The following is a 23,201-nucleotide window of genomic DNA, read 5'->3' on the forward strand; positions in this document are numbered from 1 at the left end:
CCGCCCGGTACCGCCCGGTACCGCCCGGTACCGCCCGGTACCGCCCGGTACCGCCCGGTACCGCCGGATCAGCGCTCTCCGCCGCTCGCCGCCGTCCCGAGGCTCCCGGCCCCGGGGGCAGAGACCACCGGCGAGCAGCCCGCGAGCCGCTGCGGGGCCGGGGCCGTGCGGGGCCGTGCGGGACCCCAGGCGATCCCCGCTCCCTGCGCGCTGCCGGCAGCTCCCGGTGCATCCGGGAGGGCCCCTCCCGGGCCGGATCTGAGCCGCCCGGGCAGCCTCATGTGACGGGCAGAGGAGGAGCCGGGGCCGCCGAGCCCCGCCGCTGCCGGGGACGGTGCCGCCGCTACCGGGGCCGCTGCCGGGGCCGATACCGTGGCCGGTGCCATGCGGCCCTGGGCGCTGCTGCTGCTGCTGGGCGCGCTCCGGCTCGGCGCAGCCCCAGCCCGCAACGCGCTGCTGCTGCTGGGTGAGCGCGGGCCCCCCCGGAACACCCCTGGCCCCGCAGCGCCCCGGGGCCCCGCGCCCCAGCCGCCCGCAGCTGCCCCCGCTGACCCCGCGCCCCTTCCCCGCAGCGGACGACGGCGGCTTCGAGAGCGGCGCCTACAACAACTCGGCCATCCGCACGCCCGCCCTGGACGCGCTGGCCCGCCGCAGCCTCCTCTTCCAAAACGCCTTCACCGCCGCCAGCAGCTGCTCCCCCAGCCGGGCCAGCATCCTCACCGGGCTGCCCCAGGTGGGTGCCCCCAGACTCGCCCCCCCTCCCAGCCCCGGACCCGCTCCCTGCACCGCAGCCACGGCTTGGGTGCAGCTGGGTGCTCTGGGGCTGGCATCGCCCAGCCCTGTGGTCTCCTCCGTCCGCAGCACCAGAACGGGATGTATGGGCTGCACCAGGACGTGCACCACTTCAACTCCTTCGACGGCGTGCGGAGCCTGCCCCAGCTGCTCAGCCAGGCAAACGTCCGCACGGGTACGGAGCCCCCGGGCTGGTGAAACGGGCAGGGAAACCTGGAAACCTCCCCTCCGTGCCCCAGCACCCAAAGGGCGAGAGAACGGCCCGTGGGTTACGCAGCGCCAGCTGAGCCCCTGTCCCTGCTCGGTGCTGCCGGCTGGGTTCTCCCGGCACATCGCGTGGCTGCGTCCCCACAGGGATAATTGGGAAGAAGCACGTTGGGCCTGGGGCCGTCTACCCCTTTGACTTCGCCTACACAGAGGAGAACAGTTCGGTCCTGCAGGTGGGGAGGAACATCACCCGGATCAAAGAGCTCGTCCGGCGCTTCCTCCAGAGCCAGGACACGAGGTGAGACAGACACGAGGTGAGACGGACACGAGGTGAGACGGACTGTGTGTCCCTGGGACGGGGCTGAGCCGCCACGGGGCCCTGAGCACACTGCCAGGGGACACAGGGGGTGTCTCTGACCAGGGGGTCTCGGGGGGCGAGGGCAGCCCCTCGCTACACCCCCTCCACCCTCTGCTCCGATCTCTAGGCCTTTCTTCCTTTATGTTGCCTTCCACGACCCCCACCGCTGCGGGCACTCCCAGCCACAATATGGGGCCTTTTGTGAGAAATTTGGCAATGGAGAGAGTGGCATGGGCCGGATCCCCGACTGGAAGCCACAGCTCTACAGCCCGGAGGAAGTGCAGGTGGGGGCCTGTGGGGCTGCAGGGGACCACAGGGGGGGATCCTGGGGGCTGCGCAAACCCCCATCACTGCTGTCGGCATCAACGTTATGGGCGAAGGCTGCCTGGCGTGCCTGTGACATCCCTCCCCGGGGCCATGCCACTTCCCCTTTTTCCATGCAGGTCCCTCCCTTTGTTCCAGACACGCCGGCTGCCCGGGCGGACCTGGCAGCCCAGTACACGACCATCGGGCGCATGGACCAAGGTAGGAGCTGCCGGGCTTGTGCCGGTACCCGTGCACACAGAGGGCCCTCCCGCAGCCGCCTGGCTCTGCTCTGCCATCCGCAGGGATCGGGCTGGTCCTGAAGGAGCTGCGGCGCGCTGGCTTCCTCAACAGCACTCTGGTGATCTACACCTCCGACAACGGCATCCCCTTCCCCAGCGGCAGGACCAACCTCTACCGGTCGGGCACGGCCGAGCCCCTGCTGCTCTCCTCCCCGGAGCACACCGGGCGATGGGGCCAGGTCAGCCCGGCCTTCGCCAGCCTCCTGGGTAAGAGCCCTCAGGGAGGGAGCAGAGCTGTGCCCGAGGGGCATGGCCAATTCCCCGCTCTGCCCGGCTGGGACTCGGGGTCCCCTTCCCGAGGGCAGCCCGCAGCTCTCAGCATCGCCATGCCAGGCTGCGGGAAGGGAGAGGACAGAGCCCGGAGCCACTGTGCCCTGCGGGAACGTCCCACCAGGGCTGTGCTGCATCCCCTGCACTGCAGCAGCCCCAGCCCCGTGTGGCTGTGTCCCTCCTGCCTCCCGAGCAGCCACAGCAGGAGGGAGCAGCGTGGCCACCACAGCCCTGGCGGCAGCCCCCAGAGACCTTTCGGCCCCTCTTCAGGCTTGAGTTTGCTCCCACGGGCAGCAGCCCCCTCCTCTCACTCTTCTCTTCCCCTCCAGATGTCACGCCAACCATTCTGGACTGGTTCTCCATCCCCTACCCTTCCTACAGCATATTTGGCTCAAAGCGGGTGCAGCTCACAGGAAAATCTCTCCTGCCGGCACTGGAGAAGGAGCAGCCCTGGGCCACCACCTTCAGCAGCCAGAGCCACCACGAGGTGACCATGTACTACCCCATGCGGGCCATCCAGCACCACCAATTCCGCCTCGTCCACAACCTCAACTACAAGATGCCCTTTCCCATCGACCAGGACTTCTACGTCTCGCCCACTTTCCAAGACCTGCTGAACCGCACGAGGGCCGGGCAGCCCACCCACTGGGACAAGACGCTGCAGCAGTACTACTACAGGGAGCGCTGGGAGCTCTTTGACTGCAGCCAGGACCCCACCGAGAGCCACAACCTGGCCCCCGATCCCCGCTACGCTGCCGTCTTCCAGATGCTTCGCACGCAGCTACTCAAGTGGCAGTGGGACACTGGGGACCCCTGGGTGTGCGCCCCCGATGCTGTCCTGGAGGAGAAGCTGAGCCCACAGTGCCAGCCGCTGCACAACGAGCTGTGAGCGCCCGGTGCTGCCCCGGGACCGGCCCCGCTCAGCACCCTGCGTGGGGTCCCGAGGCTGCGCTTTGCGCATCGCCAACAGTGCCTGTCCCCGGAGCATTAAGGGATCCTCGCGGCTTTACTGTCAGCCAGAGAAGCCGTAAAGCCAAATTGCTCCTCAATAAAGCCTCTGGAGGAGGTCTCAGTTTCTACCTGGAGTTCAGCACGTCCCTGCCAGCACCCTTCCCCTGCTGCAGCTCTCAGCGCTGCGGTCTCTGGGAACCCTTCTGGAGAGCTGTGTGCCCGCTGCTCTCTGGGGAAACGGGCCAGCAGGTCCCAGTGAGCACGCCGAAGCGACACGGTTTAATTTGGCAAAACACACAGAGCCTACAGTCTCTGAGGTGCGCTCGCCCAGGGGCTGGCACACAGCAGTGACCCAGAACTGGGGGTGTGGAGGGGCCTGGGGACGTGGCCCCAGCTCTGGGGTGGCCACGCCGGGCACCCAGCGTAGGGCTGCCCTGGCCTCCCACCTCTCCTCGTGCCCCAGCCTTGGCCACAAACGGGGCAGGGGCTGCGGCACCGGCTGCCCCCCATCCCTGCGGGTGAGCTCCAGGCCGTCCCCTGACACGCTGGGCAATGGGGCAATGCCTGCAAAGGGCGCAGGCACCTGCATCAGGGATGGAGCCAGGGTGTCCATGCCAAGGAGAGGGCTGAGCCAGAGGCCAGCACCGATTTTAGGAGAGGTCTGAGGCTGGCAGAGAACGGCACAGATGCCGCGTGTCCTGAGGCTGCAGCAACACCATCTGCTTGGAGCAAACAGCCGCCCTTTATTCACAGCACTTCTCCCCCAGCCCTGCTCCAGGCCCTCGCGGAGGCAGCTCCAGGCTTCCCCGGGGCGCAGCCACGAGGGGCTCCCCCCACCCACAGCCCCCGGGTATCCCACCACCTGGCAGACACCAAACAGCAGAGCCCAGCGCACAGAAGGGACTCGTCTCTCCTGTGTCCACCCCAAAACCACAACGAGAAGAATCCCCACAGCCTTTCGGCAGGGTGCCAGGTTGGCACGTTGACAGGTTTGTCGTCTCACAAGGCACTTGGGTCTTTTTTTCCCCCATCTTCATGGAGATGAGCGGTTTTTCCCCATCCCTTAAGGGTTCTTTGAGGTTGCCAGTGCGAGTCCAGTTTATACACCTCGAGTTAATGCATTTCAGCAGGAAGGACAGCTGGGCTCACAGCACGGGACCCGCATTTTGTGATGCTTTTTGACAGAGGGATCTGGCCGCAGGGCACAACGGCGCAGCAGCACCCAACCCCACGGCTGCGCGTGGAGGCAGTCACCGGCTCAGGACCAAGTGATCACAAACTGCTCCCACATCGGCAGCGACACGGGGATGCTCAGCACCTGAGGAGGCAAAGGAAGGGTCAGCAGTTGGGAGGGCAGCCCCCACGCCTCCCACTGCCCGGGGAAGGCTTCCAACGGCAGAGCCCCAGGGCAGAGCTCTGGTCCCATCACCACACACCCCATCCTCTCTGCCCAACTTTTCCCCACGCTCGTCCCTTTGCACGGCTGAATCCTGCCAGGGCAGGTGACCCAGCCTTACTGGGAGGCCCTTTACTCCCCAGTGTGAACAAAGCAGACCCGGTGCCATCGCTGGGGCCAAACTCCACTGGCCCCCAGCTGCGCCCCGCAGCCACCTTCTCGTGCAGGCTCAGAGCCGCTCGCGGGCAGGCCCAGCGCTCACCTGGGTGTCGCTGCGGTAGGAGAAGTCATCCACGCGGGCACCGTTGGCCAGGACCTGCCGGGGAGGGCTGGTGACCCCCAGGACGGTCACGGCCTCCAGCAGGATCCCGTCGAGGTGGCTGCGAGCCCGCAGGATCTGGCTGAGCACGGCGCCCTGAGGGACAGCGGGGACGGTCACCCTGTGCCACCAGGCCCCAGGGCTTCTCCAAGCGCCCACACCCCACCCCGGCCAGTGCTGCCCAATGCTGCCCATGCCCTAAACACGCCAAGAGACCCTGGTGCCTGCAAGGCCGGGCTCATTCTGGTTATTTCGCCGTGATGAGTGCTTGCTGTGGCAGGGCAGGGGGCTGCCCACCACCACCTGTGCCCCAGGGGACAGCACCTGCAGGTGGCTGCAGAGCCGTGCCCAAACGCCCCCCACCAGCCCCCCTCCCACGCTCACGTGTGAGGCCAGGAAGAGGGTCTCGGTGTAATCCCCCTTCTCGAAGCTCTGCCAGCTCTCCCCATCGTCCCAGAACAGCTCTCCCCGGGCGAAGCCGTCCGGCGTCAGGGCCACCACCAAGGCCATCCCCTTCTTGCGGGACTCGGCAGTGCTGAACGCGGGCTCCTGGGGACATGGGGGGGGGGGGGCAGGATCAGCAACCCCCCCGGTGTGTCCCCAGGCCTGGCTGAACACTCGCAGCTCAGCCGGGCACGCACGGGGTCAGGCTGCCAGTGGGGTGGCAGCGCTGAGGGACTCACCTGCAGGGGCAGGATGTGCCCCGCTCGGACGTGCACGTTAACGGTGTCCAGGGGAGCTGGCAAGAGGATCCACTGGCCTTTGCTGTGGATGGTCGAGTTCTCAAGAAGAAAAAGAAAGGACGGGTCTCAGGGGTCAGCACGCTCGTGGGGGATCCCAGCCCTCATGCTACCACGAGTGAAGCCTCGCAGGAGGCAGAAGACCTCAAGAGCTGCTCCGGAGAAAGCTCGATGGGTCCCCTGCCCGGGAGGGATGGGATGGAGGAGAGGGGCGGCCGCTCCCAGCGGCCCAGCGGCAGCACCTACCCCCACGAGGCTGTACCACGTCCCGGCCGGGAAGTAGCCGCTGACTTTGGTCTGCCCTGCCTCCAGCACGGGCGTGACGAGCAGCCCCCCGCCCCACAGGAGCTGGCGGTCCACGGTCCAGGTGTTGGGGTCTTTGGGGAACCTGCAGAAGGATGGCGGGCGGACGGCAGTGCAGCCCCAGAGCATTGCCGGCCGCAGCCCCCCTGCCCGCCCCCGCCGCAGCACTCACTCGAGGAAGAGCGGCCGCGCCACTGTCTCCCCGGCGGCGTGAGCCCGGTGGAAGAGGGTGTAGAGGTAGGGCAGGAGGGAGTAGCGGAGGCGGAGGGCTTTCCTCATGGCATCCTGGGCGGCCGAGCTGAAGGCGTACGGCTCCTGCGGCTGCAGGGGAGAAGGCGAAGCGGGATGCTCAGGCAGCACAGGGATGGACGGTGAGCGCCTGCCGGAGCCTGGCCCCATGAGCGCGGCCCAGCCCCGGCCTCAGAGCTGCCCCCAGCCCACCCAGCACGGTGCCCACCAGGGCGAGGGCTCCCGGCCCCGCGCTCACCCGGTTGCCGTGGTCGTTGTGATTCCTCATGAAGGGGTAGAAGGCGCCCAGCTGGGTCCAGCGCACGCACAGCTCCTCGGAGGTGTCGCCCAAAAACCCGCAGATGTCGGCACCCACCAGCGGCACGCCGAAGAGGTTGAAGAGCAGCACCTCTGCAGAGGGGACACAGAGGGAACGGGGGCTCGGTGGTGCTGGGCCAGCCCCCAGAGAAGCCCCGAAGGGAGCAGGGGCTGGATGCGGCCCCGCAGCCTACCTGGCACGGAGTAGGACAGCTGCTCCCAGTTGCTCTTGACGTCCCCCGTCCAGTGCCCAGCGTAGCGGCCGTGCCCAGCGAAGGTGGAGCGTGAGATGACGAAGGGACGCTTGCCCCGGATCCTCACCAGAGCGCTGCGGGGAGGAGGCGGCTCAGCCCGGCTGTGGAAGGGGCTCAGCCCCACGCTGGTGGCTGCCAGCAGCAGCACAAAGCACGCTGCGCTACAAACCAACCCCTCGCCTCTTCGCTGCAGCCCTTCCTCATGCCCAAGCCCTTTGTCGTGGTGCCCGGAGGTGCCTCTCCCCCACCTGGGGGGCTCCAGCATCCCCCCCCCCCCCCCCCCCAGGGGAGATGATGGGCTACAGCTCCTCAGAGCTCCTAGGGCTGTCTCCTGTCGGGGGGAAGCTTTCCTGCAGGAGCTGCAGCAGGAGCCCAGGCTTACTCGTGGGAAGCAATGGCCTCGGTCAGCCCGTACAGGCTGTGCAGGTTGTAGTGCGAGGAGAGGTACTGCTGGCTGGAGGCACAAATGGTTCCTGCCTGGAGGCGTCCCCCGAACACACCTGCAGGGAAGAGGAGGCGGCGAGGCCGAGCTCGGGGCAGCCGGGCAGAGCCTCACCCGCTGCAGCGTCCTCCGTGCCCCCAGCCCCGGGCCGGCCCCTGCTCTGCTCACCTGGCACGTACGGGGGCTTCTCCAGGCTGTTGCTGGGGCAGCCGTCCTGGGAGCCCTCCACAAAGTTGGATGGCTCGTTCATGTCCTGGGGAGAGGGGGAGCCCTCGCTTCTGGGGGGGACCCGGCAGAGGGGCAGGGAAGGAGCTGGGAGCCGCATCCCGGAGCTCTGCCGGCGGGGGAACGGCCACTCACAATCCACAAGCCATCGAAGGGCACCTGGTCGTGGAAGTCCTTCACCATGTCGTGCCACCACTCGTGCGTCTCTGGGTTGGTGAAGTCTGGGAAAGCCGTCGGGCCCGGCCACACCTGCAGGAGGGAGGCAGCGCTGGGCAGAGCCACGCCATCCCCGTCCCTGTCCCCGTCCCTGTCCCCTCCGCCCCGCTTTCCAGCAGGGCTGCCCCTGCGTGTTCCTCTGCCTCTTGCAGCCACTGCCCTGCTGCCCCCTAAGCAGGGGGCCAGGGGCAGATGCCACCACGCACCTTCCCGATGAGGGGCTGCCCCGTGGCATTTCGGATGAACACCCCTCGCTTCAGTCCATCGTCGTAGGGCTTGTAGGTGCCAGGAGGCCCTGAGCTGCTGATCCCAGGATCCTGCCGGGGTACAAAGCAGGGGTTTCACCAGCAAGGACAGGGAACAGCATCCCGAGCACCCAGCCCTGCTCCTGCTGGTCACCTGCCACAAATCCTGCAAAACCCTGGCAAAGGGCGAGGACACAGCCCGAGGAAGCAGCACGGCCTGCGGGTGAAGCCCAGGACCCAGCTGGAGCTGTCACACGCCCTGGGTCAATCTGGAGGCATTGCTCACCACGATCATCACGTAGCGCAGGCCTTGCTGGTGGAAATCCCGCACCATGTCCGGGTAGTCCTTAAAGGTTTCCTTGTTGAAGGTGAAATCCCTCTTCGCATCCATGTAATCCAGGTCGTTCCACTGAACGTCCTGCAGAGCCGGCAGCCGTGCTCAGGAAGGAGACGGCCTCCCCGCACACCGCTGTGCCCCGAGAACCGGGACGGCTGCCCCCGCGCCCACCACGCTCACCGGGCCCCGGCCACCACCTACCAGGGGGAAGCGGGCGGCCGACATGTTGGCCACGGCCTGCCGGGTGGCGGTGGTGGAGGAGTAGCCCCAGCGGCAGAGGTGGAAGCCCAGGCCCCAATACGGGGGCATGAACGGGAACCCTGCAAGTCAGGAGGGTGGGCGGCTTCGCTCTGCCCCGCTCGCAGCCGTGGCGCTGCAAGGGGCCGGGGGTCTTCTGGGGGGATCACAATCTGCGTCTCCCCAGCCACAACGGCTGGCACGCGTGGCAGCACATCTGAGCGGCCGAGGGAAAGGGACCTGCCAAAACCTTCGTGCCGCAGCGCTGCCAGCGGCAGCACCCGCTCGTTGCCAGCAGCGCCTGGCATCCCAGGAGCGCCCATGCCCCAGGGCCACATCGTGCTGCGGATCCCTACCCACGACGTCCAGGTACTGCCGCACCACGCTCTTGGGGTCGGGGCCCAGGAAGACGTAGAAGTCCAGAATCCCGCCCGTCGTGCGCCACGTCAGGGCCGGGCTCGGCTGCAGGACCACATCTGGGGGAGGCACGAGCACCGGAGGAGTGAGATGAGGATCGACCCTCGGTCCAGCCCCGTGCCCCGGCCCCTCCGCAGCACTCACCCATGGCGTTGCTGTTCAGCAGGAAGACGCCGTGGGCCGAACCGCCATCCTCTATCACCAGGTAGAAAGGGTGGGAGCCGTACAGGTTGACCTGGGGCTGGAGCAGAGCACAGTGCGGTGCCGGGGGGGCTCAACCGAGACCCCAGCATGGTGCCCTCCTGCCCCCTGCTTCTGCTCGGCTCAGGGTGTGAACCCGAACGCTGCCCAGGCAGCACAGCTCTGCCCCGGGCTGCTGGGCTGGGCCCCTTCCCCTGGGGGCTCAGCCCCCAGCACTACAAAGCCCCACAGCACTTTGAGCAAGTCCCCAAAGCCATGGGGTCCCCCCAGCCCCGTCCGTACCACCGGTGCCATGTCCCGGTTCCAGAGGGTGACCTTGGTCCAGGCGGTGTTGAGAACGAGCGGTGCCAGGTGTTCCCCCAGCCCCGAGATGAAACGAGAGGGCAAGGAGGTGGAGATCTGCAGGAACTGGTCTGCGAAGAACAGGGGCGCGACGGTGGTGTTCAGCCTGCCAGGAAGAAACGGGGCCTCTGCGAACAGCCCTGGCGTGCCCCGCTGCGAGGGCCCGAGGAGCCGGGTTCCCTCCAGCTCCGGGTGGGCCGCGAGCGCTCAAAACCAGGCGCTGCAGTCACAGCATGAAACAGAACCAGGCTTCGGCTGAGCCCTGGGATTCCTGCTTTCCCCTCCCTGCCTACCGCTGAGCCACGGTGACGGCAAAGGTCGGGGCAGAGACCCCACTGCTGCTGCGGGCCCCGTGGGACGCAGTGGGACAGCACGGGGAGCCTTCGGCCCCGCTGGGTGCGGGACATCACTTACAGGACCTGGCCGCCGGGCCACCGGGAGACGACGAGGCCGAAGGGATCCTCGAGGACCTGCACCCCGTAGAGCGTGGAGGCCGCCCGGGCGCTCACCCGCGGCGTGGCCAGGGGCACCTCGTAGCGCTGCCGGGCCGGGTCCCGGAGCTGCGGGCGGGGGACAGGGGCTCAGCCGGGGCCGGGGTCGGCGGGCGCAGCCGGGAGGGGACCGGGCGCACCGTGAAGCGCAGGCGGCTCTCGGTCTCCAGCGCCACGTCCAGCCGCAGGGTGCCCACGTCCCCCGGCAAGAAACTGGGGACGACGCGGCGGAGCCGGGCCGTGTAGCCGCGGGCGGTGGCCGTCAGGTTCTCCGCCCGGTAGCTGCGGTAGCCGCGGGGGAAAAAGCACCAGGGCGGGCCCCCGGCGGCACCGGAGGCGGCGGGGGCGTAGCAGCAGCCCCGCGCCTCGCAGCCCGCCCGCGCCAGCAGCCGCTCGGGGCCGCAGTCGAAGCGGTGGCTCGGGGGCACCTCGCAGCCGGCGGCCGCGGAGCTGCCGGCGGTCGGGACCAGCAGCGCCAGCAGCGCGGCGGCGGCCACGGCCCCGGCCCCGATCCGCGGCCCCGGCCCAGCTCCCCCCGGCCCCGGCATGGCTCCCCCCGGCCCCAGCTCCGAGCAGGCGCGGCGGGGAGCGAGCAGCGGCCCGGCCCCCTCGCACCGCCCCGGCCGGGTCGGGCCGGGCCCCTTCCGGGCTCCGCTGCCTCCCCCGGAGCCTCCGCTGGGCAGCGCGGCCGGGGCTGTGCTCGTCTGCCGGGGGGCGCCGGGGGGGAGGAGGCCGCTGCTCCCCTCCTGCCCGTCCCGGGAAACTGACGAGTGTGCAGTGAGTACAAGGAAGTGAAACAGACAAAGGTGTTGCAATAGCCTTTGCAGTATTACTGCTTTAGTGAATATTTAATACAGAGTTATACCTTATGCTCCTTTTCTTCAATTTATTTACAAATGCCACTGCTAGAAGAGGGAGAGCAGTTGGTTATATTTATTCACAGGTGCTTTCCTATGTCTCTAACATGCTTCCTGGGAACCGAGCCTGGATTCTAAACACTGGCTGAGCCACTCGAGAGCCCGGTGGTACTGAGGCTGTTCTTGCTGGACCTGGTGGACAATGCCACTAATTGTACAAAGCCGCTCCTGCAGCTTCTGCTGCTCGTTTCTCCAGGCTTGTTCAGTGCTGCACAGGGGTGTGTACTTCCCCTCCTTCACTGCCTGCAGCTGCTTCTGGCGCGTCTGATAGGCCACAAGCTCCAAAAGGTTCTGAGAAAAGCAGTAACGGAAATTACTCTGATAGCAGATTGCACAGAGAAAGGAACTAAGAGAACAACACCATTCATGTCACAGAGGTGCTGTAACTATATTTTGAAAGAGAAGGGGTTCTTAAGAAAGCGTTCAATGAAGTTCCATTATAACAGCCTCCTCATTTAGAGTGTCATAGATACACAGTTATGTCACAGAATTCCATAAATTGGAGAAAAAAAAACATGCATACTAGGCAACCCTTGCCAGGACAAAAGGGTTAACATTTAAAATTTAAAATTTCATAGGAGGTTACTGAAGACCTTGAGCTGGCTCTCAAATTTGTTATGTCCTCAATAATAGCCAGCTGGTCCTCACAAAGGACAGTTGCTACTTGGTGTTTTCAAGGAAGATCCTGCAGGCTGATGTTTCCAGGTGAATGCTGCCTCACTAAGAATGGAACTGCAGCATCAATTCAATTCAAGTTAACTCAAAGTGCTGCTACGATCACATGCCAAGTGTTCCCAGTTCAAGATAGTAGTGAGACAAGGGAGCTGGCAAGAGGAGAAAGTAGCAGGTTCTAATTCACTCGCACACTGCAAGGAAGTGGACACACTCACCCATCGTTTCTTGTTCCGGAGATATTCTGTGTCTGAATCAAGGCTGTCAGACTCAGTCTGCAGTGTGCACATTTCTCGTTGCTTTTCCAAGAAGGTGGCACTAAGGGATGCTTGGGTGCTTTCCAGCTCCAGGACAATTTTGTTACAGTCTTGAGCATTCTAGTAAATGGAAGAGAAGGAAACGTGAGATTCTGTCTCTCTTGTTCAGCTGCATTCCCAGTGTCCTAGTTTTGGCTGGGATAGTGTTATTTTTCTTCGTTGTAGCTGGTTTGGTACTATGTTTTGGATTTAGGATGAAAATAGCGTTGATAACATACCAGTGTTTGAGTTGTTGCTGAGCAGCACTTACACTGACTGAAGGACTTTTCTGCTTCTCATGCTGCCCTGCCAGCACGTGGGCTATCTTCCCAGAACTATTTTTTGCTTTTTAATGGTTTCCAAAGCCTGCCCACTGTGCAGTGCCATACCTACACAGTGCAGGGTCTGCATATTGACACCTCATGCATCTGTGCTAAGTGCACACTGGTGCTGATTACAAGGCAAATGATGGCTACGGCAACTCTCACAGCCCTGCTTTACTTGCTCACCTTCTGGGTTTCAGTGATCTTCTTTCTCAGCTCCTGTTTCTTGCGGTGGAAATCACTCTTGGTGATATGTTTCTTATCTGTTTTGTTCTGACCTTCTCCACGAATTGCTATGGCCTCTCTACGAGAAACAGATGCCTCCGTATCACGAATCATCTTCTCCTGCTGCTTCATCAGCTGGCCATAGCGGACCTGCCGTTTGTCAAAATAAGAAATAGTTTGAAAATAACAAATGGTTACAAATGGCCCCTAATTGAAGTCTTCTGTGTGGCACATCCTATCAACGTAAATCAGATGTGTGTGACGCATGACTCTTTGGTTGCCAAATTTGTTCTAAATCCAAATGTAGTTTGCCCTACGTGGATCTGGAAGGCAGAGGACAGGATTAGTCATCAACTCTGTATCAACTTGTCTAAAGTAATCTTCAAAATGTTTCACTGGAAATCATTAACAATAGCAAAAGCAGAAGAGCAGAATTATCCTGAGAACAAAAGTGAAGAGCTGCTTTACTAGAAGACCTCTATAGCCAGTGATTAAGATGATGCAGTATTTAATAATCAATATGTATTTCATTACAAATTGGGGTCACAAAATAAGGTGGTAGACATATTACATTTTAAAAAATCCTCAGGTATATCTTAATATGCTGCAGCATATTACATAGCTCGCATCAGAAATGCATGAAGTGCATACATGCTGAGCATATTTAATTCAATCTAGCTGAAGGGTGATACAATTTCTAGTACTGTTATGGCCTTGAAGATGCTACTTCTCCATCCTGTTTCTCATCTCCTGCCTTATGTTTCAGCAACTCCAAAGGTAAATGCATTGCGTGCAGTTCCCCCTCCTCAGTCCCCTTTCACAGTGACTTACTTGCATTCTGTGAATCTCTGCTCTCATGGCTCGGATTTCGCCTTGTCCTGTCTCAGAATCCACTGCTGAACGCATCTCTTTTGTCAGCTGGATCTTTTTCTCCCATAGCATGATTTGATGCCTTCAATGACAGAAAAGGAAAGGAAAGGAGTGCCTTCATAAACAGAGAGAACATTCTCTTTGTGTGTCAGTGACACCACTCTCCTGAGGCTGATTCTGAACACAGAAGTGAACGGTTTGACAGAAACTAAAAGTTTGCATACAGGACATGTAAAGAGGCAGCAACAGAACAGCATGGAGTCATACAGGAAGCTCCACAATTTAGGAAGTGGCATGACGACTAAAAGCAAGCAAGCCTAGACTGATGGGACTCAATGAATTGTCCAGTACAGATCACTTGCTCTGGGTTACTGGCAGGGCAGGCAGTCTTCCCATACAGATCTCGGTGACGTTCAGCACAAACAAGTATGCTGGAATCATTAAAACCAGTATCATCTTGTCCCTTGCTGGTTCCAGAGATAGCTAAGCCACTTTTTTGTTTCTGCATTCCAAAAATTCATTAAACTCCTTTAATCTTCCCCAAGAAGGACAGAAGTGCATTTGCTGGTGCTGGCTAAGTTTGGTGAGTGGAGAAAAAAGGTTTCACGGGTAAATATACACAAAAGTTCTAAGACTGGCATAAAGCAAGAATCACTCTGGTACCTACTCTGCTTCCACCAGGCTGTTTAAGAGTCTTTCCTTCTCCTCAGTCAATCGACTGTGCTTCTCCTGCATCTCAATTGATTCTTTTTCTGCTGCCTAGATTTGGGAAGCATGAAACAATGCGAAGTTGTCAGACTGAGAAAGATTTACAGCATCACTGTTTGCCTCTGATCTACACATCCTTCTCAGTTGTCAGTTTCTCATACCCCACAAATGGCATACCTGACCTGTTTCTGCTGTGTAATAAAAGTCATGAAGCAATAAAGAAATGCACATTTTTTTGTGTGAATAACTATAATTTCCATTTGGCCACACTGTTTTATACCACAAAGTTATTTTCTTCTGGGCTACCAGCTGTACAGATCTCTCAAAAGCCCAGTCACGGAATAGCCTGAGAGTCTGTGACCTAGAAATGAGAAGTTGAGCCTCTGTACCTTGAGAGAGCGTATGAACTCATTCTCTGTGATAATGTTGCCATACTGCAGCTCCGTGAAGCTGCTCTTGTTCTTGTTGATCAGCGTATTCATCTTTATCAAGTCATTTGACATGCTTTTCATGTGACGTTCAATATCTTTCTGCTCTTTTATTTCCTGCTGAATTTCATCTACACGTGATCAGAAAAAAAAAAAAAAAAAGATTTTAAATTCCCAAGAGCACTGGGTTGAATACAACCAAGTTGTACCGAACTGCTGTTAGACCAGAGAACATTGCACACATAGCCACCTGTGTCCCACAAACCCAGCCAAAACATTTTTCCACAAAGCCCAAAAATCAGATAAAGGTTTTGAAAGAGACTACCAGTATGAAAAAGAGTTGGTTTTGGCCAAGGAAACTGCTATTATCTGTGGGAATATTTGCCTACCCACTATTTGCAAACTTATTTAAAGGCATGTAACAGATGACAAGGTAACTTAGGGGTCAACTGTGTCAGTTAAGACAGCAGGATCGATCATGATAGGACATAATGACCAGCAAAACAGCAGAAGGTGCCTGGCTCTTAGTCCCAGGGTGTAGTACTGGGGCCGTATGCATTCTTGCTTACACGTGTATCAAACACCGAGGGCATTCTTTGGTGAAGAACTAACATAACCTGTCTGTAAGCCTTTGCTCCCATTGTTTTTCCTCCATTCATGGATGAATGTTTTAAGAAAGACTTAGGGAATGACTTACTTTCAGTGCGCACTTTCTTCTGCTGCATTATTGTGATCTGTTTCTTTAACATATCCAAGGAGGTTATTTGATCCTCCCGTTCATGGGTTAGTTTCACCAGCTCTTTCTGCAGATTGAGCCAGTACTTCTGTAGTGTCAATACCTCAGAATTACGTTCTTCTATCTGCTTGGTCAGCCTGTTGACCTCAATTTCCAATGGTCCTAATTCTTGCCCCTGAATAAGGGCAAGATTTGGGATCAGTCAGATGGAAGCTGCTGGAGCACTTGTTTATAGCATCGCTACCAAATGCTTGAACAATATTGCTATTTTGTCACTAAGTTACTCTCTGCCTCTGTTTCCCATGGTTGAATAGGACTAATAGGACTGCCTGACCTCATGGGAATAAATGCAACAGAAGCCTGCAAGGGCCTCAGATTCTGTGATGAAAGGGCCACCTAAGCGCTAACAAGAGGTACAACTGGACTTCCAAAAGTTTGCCAAGTGTATGCCACAGTACTCATTTTCACACTGGCATCCATAAAGGTCTTCCAGTTCACAGTGCGAGGGACAAAGTGCTGGGTATCATGTGAACAGGGACAACTACCAAATAAATTGAGTCACTCAGCCTGTTCTATTCTCCCCTTGTCAGCCTTTCTAGATTTTATAACGTTAACCTATTCACTCCCAGAGTACTGATGTCATTTGATATTTTCATCAGGTACAGACAACTCCCTGCAGACTTCTGCATTAGGCACACCCTTGTTTTGCAGCAGTTCCCTGTGCAAGCTCCTCTTTGCATGCCTTAAGAACTGCTTGACAAATATAAACAGTTACATTAACTAGAGCAGCTTCTCAATCACCATACTGATGCCTGAAAGTTTTAACTGACACTTATGCCATTAAAATTATCAAGGACATCTGTGGCCACCACAAAGATTAAAATCAACTTTGAGACAGAAATGCAAAAGTACATACCCCCTGCTGAGAAAGAAGCACCTCCAACTTCTTGTTGTACTGCCTGATGACCCCTTGCTTGTTCTCAATCTGAAGACTGCACTTTGCAATCTCACTTTCACTATGACTGATCAGATCGTGGATATTTTTTATTTCCTTGTCCAGCTCACCGAGCGTTTTTTGGAGAATTGTCAGCCTGCAGTTAGTGTGTGTTGTATTCATAATAACCTGGGTCATGTCATTCTCAACCTTGGAAAAATGCAGTTCCTAATAATAGACAGACAGAAGGCATACCAACGAGTTAATGCTGGTGACACTGTTTTGTATTGCCCACTTACCAAAGAACAGGAATCAAGGACTTTAGATTCTACCCCCTGGTCTGTGCTACAAGCTGTACGAAATCTACATACCATTGCAGTGCCTTTGTTTCCCCAGCTATTGGCAGGGGATAGCAATAGTTACCCCTGTCATAAGGTTGTTGAAAAGTATTAAGAAGCCTAAACACCCAAAAACCCCGTAATTGACCACTCTTTTCTCACAATGGAAACCAACCCTTGCAGTCCTCCAGTCACTTAAGACATGCACCTGATTTAAAAACACCTGTGCAGAGGTGTGAGCATGAAGTATTAGTGCCAGCCCACACAACTCAGTGTGATAAATACTGTGCTGAATCTTCTAGTTTTGTCTGTTCACACTCCTAAGAGAGCAACACTTGAGCAACTTATTGAGCCACAAAGAACCACGAGTCTGTTTTGACTGTTCCTTATACTGGAAGCCTTATTTAGAAGCTGAGAGTGTACATGTATCACATGCCTTTAGTAGGCAAAAGAGAAGTACCACGTGCACTGTCTTCTTCAAAAATGTAGGAACTTGTAACACGTTATACTAAATATTCCAAGGATTCATCATTCTGCCGTTTTCTGTCTTTCTTTAAGAAAGAATGGTATGTTACGTGTCAGGCTTTTTTGACAAACTCTCTTGCATACACCAGCATGCTGCAATGAGATCACTCGACGAGCTAAAATGGGATCTAAACCCAGCAGAGCTTCAATTGCAGACACTGACGGAACACACTTGACAAACACGACTCTAGGCCATGACTGCAACCTGTTTCCTTCCCCTGCCCTCCCAAATGGACAAGGTACCATACCAGATCCATTTTTCTCTGATGAAGTTTTGCAACCAGCTGTGAGGTTTGCTTTTCTGCTTTGTTGGACATCATGTGGTCCTGCAGCTTCGCCATGATCTCACTCTCCATCTGCTCTTTGGTTTCAGTTCCTTTCTCTATATCCTTACTGATGGATAACAACTCATTCAGACAAGCAGCTTGATCCTAAAAGGTAGGGAAGACTCAGGAGATAATCACTACAACTGTTTGGGGAAGGGTATTAAATACTTTTATACAGTTCAAAAGGTTTCTTCTTCCAAGTGACTCTTCTCACCATCTTGATCCTACTGATGGTCTGCTCTGTCTCATGGAGAACGCGAGAATAGGTGCTAGTTTCTACCTTCAAGGCCTCCTGCTTTGAAACACACCGTGCAATCAGTTTCTTTGTTGTGTTGGTATCATTCTGTGAACGGTTCAGGATGGTGACAAGCATCTCATTCTTCTCCTCCTCCTTCCTGATTGACTTTCTACAGATATGGATGTCTGTTTCTAGGGACTTGAGGTCATGTCTGTGCTTGCTGAAGAGGCAAAGAGGATGGAAAATCATCACCTGGATTGATTCACGTGCTGAACAGTCATCTAGTATTGCACTTTTCAAACATGCTATTGCAGCAACAAATGAACAGAGAAGGAAGATCTTTATAAAAGCTATTCTACTATGATAGTGCAGAGTTCTCAAAAGATGGATGGAGATATTAAGATTTAAAAGGAAATATGTGTAGGAAAATTATTTTCTTCTTTCATTTCCTCCCCTGCCACTCTTTCCCATTCTTTTCCTGGTGGATGACAACATTTAAAATATATTGTTTGGTCTCAGAGAATAAGTCAAGTTCTAAGACTCTAAGCTAAATAAAAACTTCATTTGGCAACGATAGGATGGCTTTCCTGAAAATTTCTAAAGGCATCACAAAATCCTAACCAAAAGCGATAGATAAATCCTTCTTGATGTCTATGTCTTTGGACTGGGAGATAGTGCAAAAGTGAAGTAACTTTTTGAAAGAATAAAATACAAACAGAAGAAATTGTAAGCAGCTTTAAAAAAATAAAAACTACTTCAAGTGACAGTTGTGTTGTGGGGTAAAAAATAGCAACGAAGAATTGTACTTCTTAGCCATTAAATATATTATGTGCTTCAGGGCAGCAGACTTTTCTAACATATTCTGCACATACAGTAACAAATCTGTCAGAAGACATGCTGTCCCTTTTAGAATCTCTCCTACCCAAATTATTTGAGATCTTTCCTGGGATGGTTCTCAAATGCCATACCTCAGCAACTCTTGTGTGGCAATGTAGACCTCATCTCTTTGCTTCATTCCAGCCAAGCTATTAGTCCAGTGGTTCATCAATCGCTTCTTCTCCACGTTTATAGCCTGTACCTCCATACAAGCCTAGGGAAGAGAGAATTTGTGAACAGGCTAGCCCTGCACCGAGCTGCGAAACCAAATTCACATTACAATGCAATGCTTTTTCTGTACACAATATGCTGGGCAGAACAGCTTCAATTTATATGTCTGGTTTATTGTCACACCAGAGCACAGAAAAGTTACAGTTCTCCAAGAAAAAAAAAAATGCTGAGAAAGTGGAGGAGGAAGTGATTTACAGACAGTTCTTAAGGACAAAGGGAAAAAAGTCTTCGTGCCAGCAAACAGGAACAAACTATAAAACTCTGGCCCATACTGTACGTATCACGTGAGCATAAGCCAACAGGGGCAGTCTCTCCAGAGGGAAGTATTAACCAGAAGCAAAAAAAAAAAATAGCACTTCCTCACTTCCTACCTCATTTACTGCTTGTCGAGTTACTTTTGTGTCCTCTGCCTGGGCCACAAACTGAGCTTCAAACAAAGCAATCTGTTCTTGTAGTTCATAGGCTTTTCTTGTCAAGCGGTCCACTAGGAGATCCTAAAGAGTTAGAATCAAACAGTTCCGGAGTAAGACGATCTTGGTCTTAATCAACTACGTTCAACAAGAATAATGTAACATAGGCCAGAAGCAGGATTAAATTAGCAACTGGATTAGAACCTTTAGTGAACCTTTTCCATTAAATTATGAATGACTGTCATCAATGCAGCAGAAGCAACTTAGAGAAGAATGAGCCCTCCTTTGCTGATTTTTTTTAATTATTCCATTTACTAATGTAAATGGATACTTCAGATCTGAATTAGCATTCATTCCTGTCAGTATATATTATATTGCAACACCTCTGCAATAGCTGGCAATCTTAATAATTTGTGCTTTAAAATTCTTTGTTAAAAAACATCTAAATCCATTCTACTTCAAATGTTTATTTTTTAATGCAGAATCGTAAGCAATGTCTGCATCCTGCTGCAAACGGAAGGCAGCAGAGGGAGCTCCAGCACACCAACAGATTCATTTCATTTTCAAAGTTCGCTTTTCATTGTGAAACTCGTTGTGACTCAGAATAATTCTTGAAACTTGAACATAATTCTTCACTAAATATCTTTGTGCCCTCACCTCCCTTTGCTTGCATAAAGAGCAATTTACTATTCAAAGGCTTGACAAAAAAAACAACTTTGGCAGTACATGCCACTACCTTGGTAGTGGTTTTTCCCCTCATTTTTAGAGAAGACTGCCTTGTTTTGTTTTCTTTCCTTTTTTCTTTTTTTTTTTTTTTTTCCCTCCAATTATTTGGGAAAAAATCCCCACACACCTTCCCTGTCATTATAGCCTTTCTTCTAACAAGGCAGCACCTCCAAGACTCACCACTGCCACCTGTATTTATTTATTTAAAGGCAGACAATTTTACTGGATACCTGTTTTTTCTTTTCCATCTCAGCCTGGACCTTCTGTGCCTCAGCCTTCTTTGCTGACTGTTTCGTCAGTAAGATATTACGATACATGTCCTCATCCATATTCTGCATGTAGAAGAGGTGCAAGGCCAAGTTTTCCACTTGGGTCTGCATTGCAGAAACTGGGGTGGCAGGAGAAAGAATATTTACCAAAAAGTATGTCTGTAGGACACACTTCAAGCAGAGATAAAAGGGAAAGAAACACAGAAGCATCCAAGCAAATGCCCACTGGGTGAAATTAGCCCTTCCTCAAGTGAGAATTGACATTGGCTATGGATTACAGCTCCATAGGTGAATTTAAAGGTCTTGGTAAGTGGTTCCTCAGTTCTCAGCAAACAGAATCCCAGGAAATCAAAGGAAGGGCTTCAGGAGGCTGTGAAACCATTCCTCTGCCCCAAAACAGAAATCTTTCTCATACTGTTGAATGCCTCTTTGATTTTTTATTTTTAAAACAAACTGTAAAAAAATCTAGGCTATCTATTTTAATTCTTTACTATCCTCACCATTTAAATCGTTTACTGTAACCTATCCAAATGCCTGCAACAAAGAAAAACTGAAGTCTATTTATTTGACTGGAATAGGCTGCCACATGGACGGTGCTCGCACGCTCGTAGATGCTCCTAAATGCCTACAATCCTTGCATTTTAAGCACGCTCTTACAGAGACACAGACATCAAATGATGGGCATTTTCCTTCTGCTAAATCACAGAACAGCCTATGCACCAGGAGGAGTTTTAGTTTCAGCCCTGAAGTCCTTCTCAGCAGTAGAACATAGCAATATAAGTTGTATGGCAACCAGACATCTCTACAAAATTTCTCCGTGGGTGCATCAATCCCTGTGAAATTTACCGTACTCTAAAATCTAGTGCTTGGCTTGTATTCAAATTCATTCCTTCATATAGGGCTAGAAGTAGGGCAATATTACAAGGGCTGCCTCAGTCACCTTTCTTGCGTTCATCATCTGCATTCTGACACACTTTCTTGTAAGTCAGCCTGAGGCCCTTCAGTTCCTCTTCTAGATGCAAACGTGCTGTGGCTGTCTGAGAATGACGGTCATGGCTCTTCTCCAGTTCCATCTGCAGATGGGCCAGCTGCTGCTGCACTCCGTAAAGAATCACCCCAAGCTCTTCTCTCTGTACTTTGCTCTTCTTCGTTGCTGTCCTCTGCAAACACAAGAGGAAGTTGGTTATCTCACTTCAGCTTGGACAGGGATGGGATGCAGAGAGAAGGCAAAGAAAGAGTGCTATATACCAGTTCCCGAAGCTCTAGATTCACTTTTTCCATCTGCTTAGTAAGGTAATTCTTTAGGGCAGCCTGGAATCTTGTCATCAGAGGCTGTAAAAGAAGTATGATGTTGATAATTTTAACACACTCATGTAAAGAAGTTATGAGGGAATCTTAGTACTACTCCCACTATTGCTTAAACGTTGTATTCTCTCCCATGGAGGCTTGGATTCCCATTCTAGCTACACCCACTGCAGAAGGAGTTATACTGCGGGTGTTTCTTGAAATCAGCAGGTGACTGCTGAGAATATTTAAAAATCAGAAAATTCAGGAGAGCTACAGCTGAGAACCCCTCGACTCACTCTTGTTGCAAGTACTTCTTCCAGGAGTAATTAATATCAGATACGCCCACTACGTTGCTCATTTTTGAAACTACACCTTTGAGTTTGATATTGAGGAGTTAGCAGCTTTGCAAAAGCTTTTTATAAGAAGGTACTTTCAGCATACAGCTAAGCCACTGCCTACAGTTTGCCTCATGTTCTATATAGCTATGAATACAAATAACACGTCTGCCGTAACGAATGGCAAGATCTGGAGACTTCTCACATGTTCTGGATCCAAGACAACCAGTTGTGTTTCTTCTGCTGTTTCCTCACTTCTTCCACTTGTTTCATTTTCCTCAGTTCCAGGCTGCTGGCCTTCCTGTTCCTGCCTTTGGCCGCCATGCTTGTTAGCAAGCTGACCTAATTGCTCAAAGACAGATTCTGAATAGAAAGGAAAAAAACAAACAAACACTTATATTTTATAGTACTGTGCCTAAGGCTACATTCACAATGATGAGAAAGGGAGAAAGCTAGATAGTGTGCTTGTCAGATGGTATCAAGTACTGTAACATTCCTAAGGAACTGAATTATACCTGGCTCTGTGCTCAACTCCACTGAAAACACAGGCGCATGCGTAGGAGCTCCTGAAGACGTACGGGAAGGGCTGTCTGTCTCAGCTGTGGGCTGCTCCATCTCTCCCAGTTCAGGAGGGCTACCATCAAACTCCACTTTGGCTGAGAAAGCCTCAGGAGATTTTTCCTAGGACATGAAATACACTACCAGAATCAGCTTTTCACTCTATCTGCACCTTAAACTCTGCTCATTTTTGTCTTTGTGAGATATGAACAACAATACAGATAAAGAACCAACAAAAAAGCCTTGTTGTAAAGTCAGCCCACAGATACGCTGGCAAACCTGTGTCATTCCTGACAAAAGAAACTTTACAAAGATATATCACAGCAAAGGAACCTCTCCAGTTCTGTCAGAGCTTTTGTTCACTTCCCTCTCTTTTAGTTCTGATCTTGCAGTTGCATCAGTAAAACTGCTTCTGCAACACGAGAGCTTGATCGTACAAATAGTGGCCATGAGCTTTGGCCACTTTTTAAAGAGACCCCGTTTTATCCCTTATCATCAGCTGTCAAATCCAAACTTTGCGCAGCACCCGGAAGATATTTGCAGTTTGTTATCACTAAAAAAAATATATTAATTAAAAAAGCGCACGTGTGCGCACCTGCAGCACGCGGGTAACTTTTTTCCCACTTTGCCTACGGCAAAAAGCGCTACGAGCCGCGCGAGAAGCAGAGACCAGGCGGCAGAAGGGACTTCTCAGGCCCGGCCTGGCTGCGGCACAGGACCGCGGGCCCTGACGGCTGACTTCTTCCCACCGACAACGCCTCCGGGCGGACTGCGGCCCGCAGGGAAGGCACACGGGCCTTGCCCAGCACCTTACATCCCCGGGACCGGCACGGGCGGGGATCACCGGGCGGGGGGGTGGGGGGGGTCACCGGTCGCCCCCCGCCGCCCTCAGGCCGAGCCCCGCAGCGGGGCCGGGCCCGCACTCACCGCCGGCTCCGCCATCTTCCCGTTGCCAGGCGACGCGTCAACACCCGGTCACGTGACGGCTGCGGGCCGCACCACCGCAGCCCCGGCCGGGGGGGGGTGCGGGTGTCTCGGGCCGCACCACTGCGGAGGGGGAGAGGGGGGCGCGGGCCGCA

The 23,201-nt window shown here is 54.7% G+C and overlaps 4 protein-coding genes across 10 annotated transcripts in view; 1 reads left to right on the forward strand and 3 right to left on the reverse strand.

Annotated features, from left to right (window-relative positions):
- Positions 1 to 673, reverse strand: part of SLC26A11 (solute carrier family 26 member 11) — a 7,418-nt gene extending 6,745 nt beyond the window's left edge. For 4 of the 5 annotated variants that reach the window (XM_035342472.1, XM_035342471.1, XM_035342475.1 and 1 more), the window contains exons 1-2: positions 159 to 252; positions 94 to 113 (exon numbers count right to left, since the gene is read on the reverse strand). The gene's annotated coding sequence lies outside the window, so the exon portion shown is untranslated. Of the gene's footprint in view, positions 1 to 93; positions 114 to 158; positions 253 to 552 lie in introns of those variants that run through there. The other variant, XM_035342473.1, reaches the window with a different exon arrangement.
- CCDC40 (coiled-coil domain containing 40) overlaps positions 1 to 23,152 on the reverse strand; it is a 27,275-nt gene extending 4,123 nt beyond the window's left edge. Inside the window, exons 1-18 of one of the 2 annotated variants that reach the window (XR_004755160.1) lie at positions 23,050 to 23,152; positions 22,080 to 22,245; positions 21,770 to 21,927; positions 21,191 to 21,274; positions 20,883 to 21,102; positions 19,904 to 20,061; positions 18,909 to 19,031; positions 18,399 to 18,520; positions 17,407 to 17,650; positions 17,115 to 17,297; positions 15,986 to 16,231; positions 15,031 to 15,244; positions 14,295 to 14,464; positions 13,865 to 13,956; positions 13,159 to 13,279; positions 12,289 to 12,477; positions 11,702 to 11,860; positions 10,728 to 11,102 (exon numbers count right to left, since the gene is read on the reverse strand). Coding sequence is in view for 1 of the 2 variants with exons in the window: in XM_035342468.1 (XP_035198359.1) it covers positions 10,854 to 11,102; positions 11,702 to 11,860; positions 12,289 to 12,477; positions 13,159 to 13,279; positions 13,865 to 13,956; positions 14,295 to 14,464; positions 15,031 to 15,244; positions 15,986 to 16,231; positions 17,115 to 17,297; positions 17,407 to 17,650; positions 18,399 to 18,520; positions 18,909 to 19,031; positions 19,904 to 20,061; positions 20,883 to 21,102; positions 21,191 to 21,274; positions 21,770 to 21,927; positions 22,080 to 22,245; positions 23,050 to 23,064 (2,913 nt within the window). In the remaining variant the exon portion in view is untranslated. Of the gene's footprint in view, positions 1 to 10,703; positions 11,103 to 11,701; positions 11,861 to 12,288; positions 12,478 to 13,158; positions 13,280 to 13,864; positions 13,957 to 14,294; positions 14,465 to 15,030; positions 15,245 to 15,985; positions 16,232 to 17,114; positions 17,298 to 17,406; positions 17,651 to 18,398; positions 18,521 to 18,908; positions 19,032 to 19,903; positions 20,062 to 20,882; positions 21,103 to 21,190; positions 21,275 to 21,769; positions 21,928 to 22,079; positions 22,246 to 23,049 lie in introns of those variants that run through there. The other variant, XM_035342468.1, reaches the window with a different exon arrangement.
- On the forward strand, positions 285 to 3,149 carry SGSH (N-sulfoglucosamine sulfohydrolase). Of its 2 annotated transcripts, none has more exons than XM_035342477.1 (8): positions 285 to 466; positions 573 to 733; positions 862 to 967; positions 1,147 to 1,297; positions 1,485 to 1,641; positions 1,801 to 1,882; positions 1,966 to 2,169; positions 2,562 to 3,149. In XM_035342477.1, the coding sequence occupies exons 1-8, from the start codon at positions 385 to 387 to the stop codon at positions 3,119 to 3,121; spliced, it is 1,503 nt and encodes a 500-aa protein (XP_035198368.1). In that variant the 5' UTR covers positions 285 to 384; the 3' UTR covers positions 3,122 to 3,149. The 2 variants fall into 2 exon arrangements, with proteins under 2 accessions (XP_035198368.1, XP_035198369.1); XM_035342478.1 differs by having other exon boundaries at positions 1,966 to 2,231; positions 2,532 to 2,866.
- On the reverse strand, positions 3,911 to 10,633 carry GAA (glucosidase alpha, acid). The gene is made up of 19 exons (XM_035342469.1): positions 10,035 to 10,633; positions 9,818 to 9,963; positions 9,344 to 9,509; positions 9,005 to 9,101; positions 8,800 to 8,919; positions 8,408 to 8,526; positions 8,156 to 8,287; positions 7,831 to 7,941; positions 7,544 to 7,657; positions 7,352 to 7,436; positions 7,124 to 7,241; positions 6,682 to 6,815; positions 6,429 to 6,580; positions 6,114 to 6,262; positions 5,885 to 6,026; positions 5,582 to 5,680; positions 5,283 to 5,447; positions 4,842 to 4,994; positions 3,911 to 4,501 (listed from the first exon to the last, which is right to left on the reverse strand). The coding sequence occupies exons 1-19, from the start codon at positions 10,440 to 10,442 to the stop codon at positions 4,442 to 4,444; spliced, it is 2,670 nt and encodes an 889-aa protein (XP_035198360.1). The 5' UTR covers positions 10,443 to 10,633; the 3' UTR covers positions 3,911 to 4,441.
- Positions 23,153 to 23,201: the final 49 nt, after the last annotated feature.

This window comes from Oxyura jamaicensis, chromosome 18 (genome assembly GCF_011077185.1).
Source record: "Oxyura jamaicensis isolate SHBP4307 breed ruddy duck chromosome 18, BPBGC_Ojam_1.0, whole genome shotgun sequence".
Lineage (NCBI taxonomy): Eukaryota > Metazoa > Chordata > Aves > Anseriformes > Anatidae > Oxyura > Oxyura jamaicensis.